At 46.3% G+C, this 10,665-nt stretch overlaps 1 protein-coding gene across 1 annotated transcript in view; it reads right to left on the reverse strand.

Annotated features, from left to right (window-relative positions):
- The window catches only part of Lman2 (lectin, mannose-binding 2), a 15,504-nt gene extending 5,060 nt beyond the window's left edge, over positions 1–10,444 (reverse strand). Inside the window, exons 1-6 of the mRNA XM_005376426.2 lie at positions 10,016–10,444; positions 9,726–9,844; positions 2,886–3,003; positions 1,942–2,021; positions 1,612–1,773; positions 1,356–1,470 (exon numbers count right to left, since the gene is read on the reverse strand). Of these exons, the coding sequence (XP_005376483.1) occupies positions 1,356–1,470; positions 1,612–1,773; positions 1,942–2,021; positions 2,886–3,003; positions 9,726–9,844; positions 10,016–10,211 (790 nt within the window). The 5' untranslated portion in view covers positions 10,212–10,444. The remainder of the gene's footprint in view (positions 1–1,355; positions 1,471–1,611; positions 1,774–1,941; positions 2,022–2,885; positions 3,004–9,725; positions 9,845–10,015) is intronic.
- Between the last annotated feature and the right edge of the window lie 221 nt (positions 10,445–10,665).

Genomic DNA, 10,665 nt, shown 5'->3' on the forward strand with positions numbered 1-10,665 from the left:
CCCTAGTAGTGCTAAACATTAGTAAAATGAATTAAAAAGAAAAACGTAAGCCACCATAATTTCTCTTCCATTTATTAAGTAACCTCCTATCTGGGTATTAACTACACATTTCTTCTATACAAATGCAATTTTACACATCACAGCCAGGAAGAGTTTTAGGTGTACTATTTAAAAAAAAAAAAAAAAAAAAAAAAGGGCAAGGGATATAGTTCGGTATGAAGGCCCTGGTTCAGTTCCCAGTACCAGCCTCCCGCCAAAGTTCTTTATTAAACTGTAAAGCCCCAAAACAATGGACATTTTGGAATTTCCGGGTTTACATGGACCTATGCACTGCCCTGGAGAGAGGGGAGGCCACTGGCTGTGAGCAGTGTTACAGGTCCTGAATATTCTGAGGATAAATAAGCCCTCTGTTGAGTCAAACGCATCCCCTCCCAGTTGTGCTCATTAGGAGCTTGCCTGGGCCTGGTGCCTTCCAGATGCCCTTAGCAGAAGACTGAGGGTCACAGGCAAGGGCCATCAAGTGATGCCTAGGCCTGGTGACATAGCATGGCCTGTGCAGGCCATAGGCATGTTGAGTTTTTCTGAGTATCTACTGTGGGACAAATGAAACAGATCTCTGACTTCATGGAGGTTACAACTTAGATGGTGGGTGGGAAAAAAAACATAAAATAAAATAAATTTTACAGCTGACTGAAAGAAACAGATGCCAGACCAGAAAAAAAGATGGGAGAGGTGATGGAGAGCATGCTGGGGACCAGAAGAGAGAGCAATTTTAAATGAGGGAATCAGGGAGGCTCCACTGTGGAAGTTATACTTGAGCAAGAGCCAGCTGCAGGCCCTCGTAAGCAAGGAGGGAGTGAGCCCTGGGTCAGATGTGATGAGGGTGGGGAGGGGCTGGGATGGTGCCTTGACTCCGAGTGAGACGGCAGCCACTGCAGTGTGGAGCAATGGGGACGACCCTGGCAGGCTTAATGCAATTACTCTGGCTGCTGCACCAGCGAGAGGCTAACAGGGGCTGGTGTAGAAGGGGGACCGCTCGGGAGGCTCTAGTGAGAGGCGATGGTGGACTGAACCCCCCAGGTAGTGAGAGAATGGGGACAATGAGCAGGTCACTACTTACACACGTCTGCAGATAGAATGTACACTATCTAGATTCAGCCTCTAATTTCCCACAAATAAAGAAAGATCACAATGAATTGTTCAAGCCCTGGGCCTACCTACAATTACAGGAAGTGGGAGAGAAGAAAGATAGCGAGTATGGACACTAAAGGAAGAAAGGCTATTAACTGTGTCAAAGCTTCCAGGAGACCAAGACTCAGGCTGGGAATGAATTCCTCAATGAGCCACGCACTCACCAGACAGGTCGCCAGTGCCAGCTGAGGCTCCAAAGTAGTAGCCGGTGGGCAGGCGCACGCCTATGATGTCGATGCAGTTCTTCCACTCATTCTTGTCCTCCAAGTCAGTCATCACCTGCAGCCAGCCAACAAGTCAGGCACAGCTGCAGGCCTGAGCCAGCCACCTCCCCGAGCCTCTGCAGAACCAGCCCAGGCTCAGCTTTGAGCTCAACCGGGCTTTTCTCTCCCCTCTCCTCCTTCCTGTCAGGCAGCTCACCGTCAGGCGGCTCCGGGAGTAGCGCACAGCCAGGAAGGTGTCATGGTCCCGGTTACGGAAATCAGCTGTGCATCCTGCCAGCTCAGTCCAGCGCCCATCCTTGCTATGGTCGTAGGACAGGGAGCCATTGTTCACCATCACCGAGATGTACGGGAACACGCGCTGGGACCAAGACACTGGTTATTCCACGGCTGGCCCAGCCTGTGGGAGGAAGGTGGGTGCCCACCACCCCAATCCCTGGAGGCTCCTTTTGTGCCTGGGCTAGGAGGAAGTCCCAGTCCCCAACCCAGTCCTTGCTTTCCTGCTCCACAGGAGAAAACAAGGCCCTACCTCAGTGGTCTCATCATTGGGATACGTGTCTAGGAAGATGGCCAAGCCATGGAAGTTATCTTTGCTTCCGTACACAGGCCCTGGAATGAGAAGGAGAGGTTCTCACAGTGGGAAAAACTCGAAATGTCTAATGGGTAACTCAAAAGCAATGCAGGCAGGGGCTGGAGATCACTCACCAGAGAAGAGAAACTTTGAAGGACAAAGCTGAAGTGGGGTCAGGAAGGGTGCTGGGGTGCTGTGAGCCTGGCAGCCACATGGCCTAAGCAGGCAGCCACATGGCCACGTGCTCTGAGGCCAGTGTCCAGGGCCAATGGGCCACCTAGTCTATAGGGAGTGCCCTTAAGCCAGGGGCAGCAAACTTTCTGTGAAGGGCCACAGAAGAAACATTTTTGATTTTGCAGGCTATGTATAGTCTCTGTCAAATAGTCTTCATGTTTTACCCCCTAAAAAAATAACCCTACCAGGGCCTGGTGGTACACACCTATAATCCCAGGAGGAAGCAGGATCGAAAGTTTGGGCCTAACCAGGCAACTCAGGGAGATCCTACCTCAAAATAAAATCTAAGTAAAGGGCTAGGGAGGTAGCTTAGTGCAATGGTCCCGATTCAATCTCTAATACTGAAATAACAAGACACCTCAAAGTAACAAAATGGCCAAAATCAGGCCCACGTGGGAACAGTACCGAGCTGGGAGATCTAGCTGCTCTCCTTTCCTAAGAAGCCCTCCTGCCAGAGCCAAATTCCTTTCCAAAGTGCAGTTTCACCTACGAGCAGCAGCAGTGTCTTCTAACAGGACGGTGCAGAGTGGAGGAAGCTCTTTAGCCACAGAAGCAGAGCGAAACTCCCTTGTCCTACCTGCTCCCACCTCCCTCGTGGACCCGCAGCCGTCCTTAGGCCACCCCCCTGTGCGGCTCAGCAGCATCCACCTGAGCTGGCACTGCCCTACCTGGCACAAGGCGGTCCCGGGTGTACCACAAGGCAATGCCGTCTCCATGAAGATTCTTCTTTCCTGTGCCGTGGACTTTGAAGTGGACATGCATCTCCCAGTCCTTGAGGAAGCAAGGCTGAAGGAGGGGCAGAGAGGGCTGCTCAGAGCTCCCCAGCCTTTAAACAAGCTGAGGGTGATTTTGGCACAGGCACTGCCAACACACCCATTTTCCCAACTGCATGAAACCCATGTACCTACTCTTTGCCCCCGGAGACAGGTAGCAAGGTCGTAAGAGCACTGCTGACCTCAGACCCCCAAATGAGAAGGGAAAACCAGTGTCCCAAGGCCACCTGAGGGCCTGCCATCCAGGCCTGTTTTATACTCTCAGTATCAGTCAAGTCCTTTAGCCTGTTTCATCTCTACCCACTACTGTTCCTACTCTGAGATCTTGCAAGAGGGTTACTACCCCTATTTGAGCTACATATATATTTTTAAAATTTTATTTGAAAGAGAAAAAAAAAGTAAAATAAAACAATAGAAGCTGGGCGTGGTGGTGCATGCCTATAATCCCAGCACTTGGGAGGCTGAGGCAGGAGAACTGCTTTGAGTCCAGCATGGGCTACACAGTGAGTTCAAGGCCAGTCTGAACCACATAGTGAGACCCTATCTCAAAAAAAAATCCACCCTCCCCCGAAAAAAGAACAACAATGGTTAACACATTGCGTATTGTTATCTTTAAATTACTCAACAGTAGGCAGGTAGGGCGGCACACGCCTATAATCCGAGCACTCAGGAGGCTGAGGCAGGAGGATAGATGCGAGTTCCAGGCCAGCGTGGGCTACAAAGTGAGTTCAAGGCCAGCCTGAACTACATAGTGAGACCTTGTCTCAAAAAGACAAAAAAAAAAATTACTCACAGTAGAAGATATAGGCACCTAATTGTTCAAACAATATTAGCACAAACCTTTCTTTCACATGAACTAAGAGAAATTAGTAGTACAACGACCTTAACTAGCATATATTTTTGTTTGTTTGTTTTGTTTTTTTTTACCTTCCTTTTCTCCTTTTCCCCACCCCAGTTTCTCTTTCCTTTCGAACAGTTTCTTCCCATTTTACAATATTTATTGTACATTCTGGATCTTATTTACCCTTTCAGCTTCTCTCACTAGGGTGACAATACAATGGTTACACATGTGTGTCTGGTTTATTTCACTTATGAGTATGGTCAAGTTGCCTCCATTTACCTATAAAAGTCTCAAGTTTATCATTTTTAATGGCTGAGTAGTACTCCATTGTATAAAAAGAAGCACATCTTTTTTATCCATTCCTTGGCTGATGGGCATTTGGGTTGTTTCCAAGATTTAGCTATGACAAATTATGCTGCTATAAACATGGGTGCACATACATCACTGTGGTATGTTTTTAATTCTTCTGGGAAGATATGAGCCACATATTTTATTTTATTTATTTATTCATTTATTTTGTCTTTTTGAGACAGGGTCTCACTATGCAGTTCAGGCTGGCCTTAAGCTCACTTTGTAGCAGGGGCTGGCCTCCAAACTCGAACTCGAAACGATCCTCCTGCCTCAGCCTCCCGACTGCTGGGATTACAGGTGTGTACTACCATGCCCGGCCTGAGCCACATATTTTAAATAAAACAAATTTTGATAGGTAAATGGTCACAACTAGAGACCATACTCATAAGTGAAATAAATCAGACCTGCATGTGTAAGCAACATATTGTCTCCTAGTAGAAGAAACTGAAAGAGTGAATAAAAATTAGGAGATATGATAAATATTGTGAAACCAAAAAAAAAAAAAAACTGCTCAAAAGTAAAGAGTAACTGGAATGAGGGAAAAGAGAAAAGAAAGGGGAAAATTATGTACATATGTATATACAGCATAGCTAGCATAGTTGTACTACTGACCTATCTCGCTTTATTGAAAGGAACAGTCAATGATTCATTATTTGATCAATCTTGCATGTCTATATTTGTTTTCCTGAGTAATCACTTTGAAGATATCAATATGTAATACAACAACCATTGTTAATTCCCCATCATCCTGTCTATAATTCAGTATTGCTTATACTATTCTTGTGCTACTTTGTAAATGGTTGTCTGTTTGTTAATATATTTTTGTTCTTTTATTTTTAAAATAAAAAAAAAAAATTTGAGGCAAAATAACTTGTACATGGCACATGAGAGCATGGTCTCGATTCTTACCCAGGCCTGTCTGACTCCAAAGCTCACGCTCCCTCTTTGATGCCAGTGACAGCAAACCTTTTGGAGCTTTCAATGATACGAACAGCCGGCTATTGAGCATGTGCCGTAGGTTCACCACCACTGTCCTAGGCTTTCTAAGACCTTTAGGCTTTCTATATAAATTGTACCAACTCCTTTCTACCCACCCCACCCACCTTCTCTTACACCCAACCTTCCAAAGTGAGGAAAATCAGGCTGAGGCAGCTTTGCCAGATTCAAACCCAAGTCTAGCTGACTGCAGAGCCCAACTCTTGGCCCGAACACCACCCACGAACCCAGCCCAGCCCAGGAATGGGGGCTGTTCAGGGTGGTGTCCCCAGACCTCTGGGCTACCATGTAAGAGAAGCAGATCCTCCCCACAGCCACAGACACCAGATGCTCACAGCAAGGTAAACACCTGCCCTTCCCTACCAGGAAGCTGTTTCAGAAAACTAACACCACACGTATTTGGACAAGAGTGCATTAGAGAAGTCAACAAATGGGCATGTGAGCAAGTGGTTAAGGACCCATCAGGAAGGCAAAGTAAAACAAGATATTGTTGATCTATCAACCTGGCAGCTATTAAAAAGATCATTAACATCAAATACAGGACAAAAAGAAGCAAACACTTTCAAACAACTGGTGAGACTATAAATGCTCCTATTCTCTTGGGGGAAATTTGATGGCAGCTTTTTAAAGAATAAGGCAGATCCCAGAAATCCTTATCTAAAGATATCAAAGGTACTAAAAGGAAAAGAGAGTTGAAAATAAGATCAGCGCTGTAGCTCCACGGGGAAGGGTAGCTATGAAAAAACCAAAACATGAACTGGTATTAATGCTAGGTCCTCGTGACAGAACTGTGGAGAATGTTTACTTTCTCCCTATGTTTGGACACTGTATAATGAACATGTTACTTCTGTTACCAGGAAAAATTCAAATCACAAATAGAAAACGTTATGTACCAATGTTGGCAAATTGGTTTGGCACTCATAGATTTACCAGAGTCACTGTTCATCTCCGGGTACTGGAAACCCAGATGATGAGACTCAGTCTGGCCGCTGAGAACACGGAGCTAGCAAGGACCTGAGTGACAGCTTGCAAACAGTGTAAAACTTCAGAGTCGTCTCAGTTCTGGAAAGTTCGCCAGTCTGAAAACATTCACCGCGTCTGGTGGGAGCATCTGAGGTAATGAGAACTAGCTCTCAAGGACAGGACAAGGAATGAGTGCAATGGCTACTGAGGACTACGGAAGCCTTGCTTTGAGCTAGATGTGCACAGAGATTATAACTCCAAAGTAAAAGTGCATAGAAAGGCTCTCCCAGGGACCCAGCTCAGCTTTGAGTCCTTCTCTTTCCTCAGATTAAGGTGATGCATCCAGGCCTCAAATTTTTCTAAGAACAATTGTACAAATGCAGTATCCCACACACAATCATAAATAATCAGGCAGACAAAGAGAAAAGATATGAATAAAATGAAGAGGGAAAGAAAAGTCAAGAGGAATTTCAGGTACTGGACTTTCAAGTATGTTTAAGGAAATAAAAGATAAAATTTAGAATTAAGGCTGGGCATTGTGGTGCACACCTGTAATAGGCTGAGGCAGGAGGATCGCTGCGAGTACCAGACCAGCCTGGCTACAAAGTGAGCTCAAGGCCAGCCTGAACTGCATAGCAAGACCCAGTCTTAAAAAGACCAAAAAAAAAAAAAAAAGAAAAAGATTTAGAATTAAGAAAGATAACTGAAATTTTAAAAATTCACACTAAAGCCAGGCATGGTGGCACACACTTGTAATCCCAGCACTTGGGAGGCTGAGGATCACTGTAAGTTCAAAACCTAGGCTACAAATTGAGCTCAAAGCCAACCTGAATTGCAGAGTGAGACCCCGTCTCAAAAAAAAAAAAAATTCACACTAAAAGTATACCAGAACTAAATACAATAACATAATGGACAGATTTAATAACCAAATAAAAACAGTAGAAGCCAGGTGTGGTGGCACACACCTATAATCCCAGCTACTGATTCCATATGCTTCCTTTCCTGAAACCGCAGGTCAAACCCAGGCTTTTACACAAGTGCTCTGCCACTGAGCTACACTGCTACACCTCCACTCCTTTTGTAAATTTTTGTTTATTTATCTTTGAGACAGGATTTCACTATGTAGCTCAAGCTGGTCTCAAACTCACAGCAATCCTTTTGCCTCAGCCTCCCAAGTGCTGGGATTACACAGGGATATGCCACCATGCCTGGTTGTTTTTATTTTATTTATTTATTTTTGACTTTTTGAGACAGGGTTTCACTCTGCAGTTTCTGGGCCTGCGTCTGTGTCCTGTGCTCAGCTATCCAGCATCTGGAGTTCTAGTCACCTTTGAGCTACGTTACAGCTCAGAAGACAGCAGGAACTCAGCAGGTGTTGACTAATTCAGCATCTCTCCCAGATGAAGTGAATGGAGACAAAAAAAGAAAAGTGTAGAAAGCTTCTCTTCAGCTCAGTGAAGGGAAAGACAGTTCTTGGAAAATACTGAACAGAAAACTCTAAGAGATCCAAGCAACTTTGCTGAGGAAGTATAGGAGGTACTCCAGATATTTATGGAGTATCAGCAGGGGCCAACAGGAAAGATCTCTGGAGCTGAATGGGGACATGGGGGAAGGAAGGCAAGACAACTATATTTTATTTTATTTTATTTTTTGTTTTTTCTTCCGGTACTGGGAATCGAATTCACGACCTTGAGCTTGCCAGGCAGGCGCTGTGCCGCTGAGCTAAATCCCCAACCCAAGACAACTATATTTTAGACTGAAAATTTGATAAAGACAAGAACAGAAAATGCTCTCAGTCCTGTAACATCTCTAAGCCACTGAAAATACCAACCGTTAGCTACCTACAGTCACAAACCATCTTCTTGGGTATGACTATTCCTTGTAACTAAACCCATTTCTAACAATTCTAATACTACTTGTGACTCACTTTTTTAAAAAAACTCAGTATTACACTGAACTTTCTATGGAAAATACAAGGGTATATTGTTATGTTTAAAAATTAGTGAGGGTAGCAGTAGAATAGAGCACTTGCCCAGCATGTGCAAGGACATGAGTCTGACCCTGGGGGCGAGGGGAACCCTAAGACAGAATTGTGACAGAATGTGATTTGAGGGAGAAAAGGTAGTTCATGAAATAGTCATTGAGTGGGTGGCACTTGAACTGAGACTTAACAGAAGGAACCAAGTAGGCATGAAGAACCAGGAGGCAATGTCCTAGACAGAGGGAACAACAAGTGCAAAGGTCTTGAGGCAAGAAGGCAGTGAGACAGGTTGGGACAAAATCAACAGAATGAGATGCCAGGAACCAGGGGCCAGATTGTACAGACATACTGTGCAGTTACGCTTCACAGGAGACCCCAGGCTCTGAGGATCACAGCAAGAACTGAAGAAAGTACAGAAGCCTTTAACAGCAGGGTGGTGGCATGAGGCAGGAAGAGAGATGAGGCAACACTAGGATAGTGTGGGCTCCCACAACTAAATGAGAAAGTTGACCAGGAGGGACAGCACAGTGATGGGGAAAACTAGGACACTGGACAATGGTGTAGGCTGTGGGAAGGGCTGGATTAAGAAGACTACAGAAGGAACAGATTCCTTCTAAACCTATGACCCACCCCAAAATAACTCCCTTTTCAAACCTACATTTCCTCAGCTAAACACTGTGTGGCAACTCATCTTGGCCACTGTTCATATACAACATGCCAGTGACATCCCAGGCTCTCTGACATAAAGGGCAAAAATCATCAACATCAAAACTGGCCACAAGTAAGCTCTCCTGATGACAAGACCCTCAACCAAGCACTGGAGAGGAGGACTAAGCCTGCAAGGATGGCAAAGTTCTACTGCCCAGAAGGGGAGGCGAATTGTTTCTAGCTCTCTGCTGAATTTGGTGGGTTGACAGATCAATTTAAATACTGTTTATGTAATTTACTGGCTGTCTTAGCTCTGCATAAGTTCATGAAAGCCACTTACTTCAAGCAGTCTGCTTGAGAATTAAATGCAGTAAAGCATGGGAAGCATAATGCCCCCAAAACAGCAAAATACTAAATGAAGATCCAGTTTGCTTCATTTTTCCCACGACTGAGGTGGTTCTTCTGTCTGACAGCACCATTATTTTTCTGGCTATGACTTTAGATAAGGCACTTGCAACTATGAGCTTTAGCTTCTTAGTAAAATGGTGATAACATTACTTAACTCGCCTGGCTTTTGAAGAAATCAAACAAGGAAAGTGTAAAGCCTCAACCACACCTCCTGACACCAATAACTACTCAATATCCGTTGCCACTTTTTTACTTTCTTTCTTTCTTTCTTTCTTTCTTTCTTTATTTATTTATTGTCTTTTTGAGACAGGGTCTCACTGTGCAGTTCAGGTGAGTCTTGAACTCACTCTGTAGCCCAGGCTGGCCTCGAACTCAACGATCCTCCGGCCTCAGCCTCCCGAGTGCTGGGGTTACAGGCGTGCGCCACCACACCGGGCTTCTATTGCCTCTTATTACTGGTAAGTGACCAGCAAGGGGTAGAGAACAGAGGGGTGCGCCTATAAACCGGCTCACTGAACCGCCTGTGTCTAGCCTCGAAACCACTCACCTGGTGGTTCCAAATAGAGCCCTCTTTGCTGCGCTCGTCAGGGGTCAGACGAACATACTGGCTCGTGAGCATAGTGCTGCCCTGGAAGTCCCAGAGAGGCATAGAGCTGGAACCAACTCCTGTGGGCAGAAAGACGGACACAGCCAGGTGCGTAAGAGGTCATGCCAGGACTGGCCTTGTCAGCGGCAGGAAACCCGCAGAACTGCTCTGCTCAGGAAAAAGGACATGCCCTCCTTCAACCCAGCCCGGCCTCACCCTCACCCTTCGCTCACGCCCGCCCCAGGCCTCACCTTGGTACGGTTTAATGAGCGAATGCTCCCGCTTGAGATGTTCACTGTTGCCGTCAGTTATATCCGCGGCCGCCGGAACCAGCAACAGAAGAATATATACAAGTGTAGCGGGGCCGGGGCCAGGGCCGGGAAGCCCAGTTCGCCCTGGGAATCGCCGGCCCCAGCCCCAGCGCCAAAACCAACCTTCTGCCGCCATTCTCCTCTGCTCTCGGCCACTTCCGCCCTAGGATTTCCGCCTTCCGGGTGTCCTAGCTAATGGCCTCCGGCCGGAAGCCCTCCAACTTCAGTGTCGCCAGGGAGTTAAAAAGCAAAGCCTTGCAGCCGAGGGGACATTATCTTTATTAGCTGGACAGCCCTTTATCCTGGTCGAGTGCTGTTCCATCACCTTGGAGGCGCCAGGGCACCTGCCAGCCGGACTCAGCAACAGGTTCTCAGAAGCGACAAGAGCTGCAGCCAATCGCGGAACAGCACGTTAGGCTTCGGAGCCACTGAGAAACAGGAATCGTTTGTGCCTCCAGCAACGCGAGCGTCGTCTGCGAACTGGGCGTGCTGGAACTTGTAGTTTTCGTGGGCTGCGGGAGTAGGTGGGACGCGCAAAGACTGCTAAACTCACGGCTACTTGGCCGAGGGCACTGATCGAATCTCATCTT

The sequence above is a fragment of the Chinchilla lanigera genome, unplaced genomic scaffold, assembly GCF_000276665.1.
Source record: "Chinchilla lanigera isolate Chin_1 unplaced genomic scaffold, ChiLan1.0 scaffold00007, whole genome shotgun sequence".
Taxonomy (NCBI): Eukaryota; Metazoa; Chordata; class Mammalia; order Rodentia; family Chinchillidae; genus Chinchilla; species Chinchilla lanigera.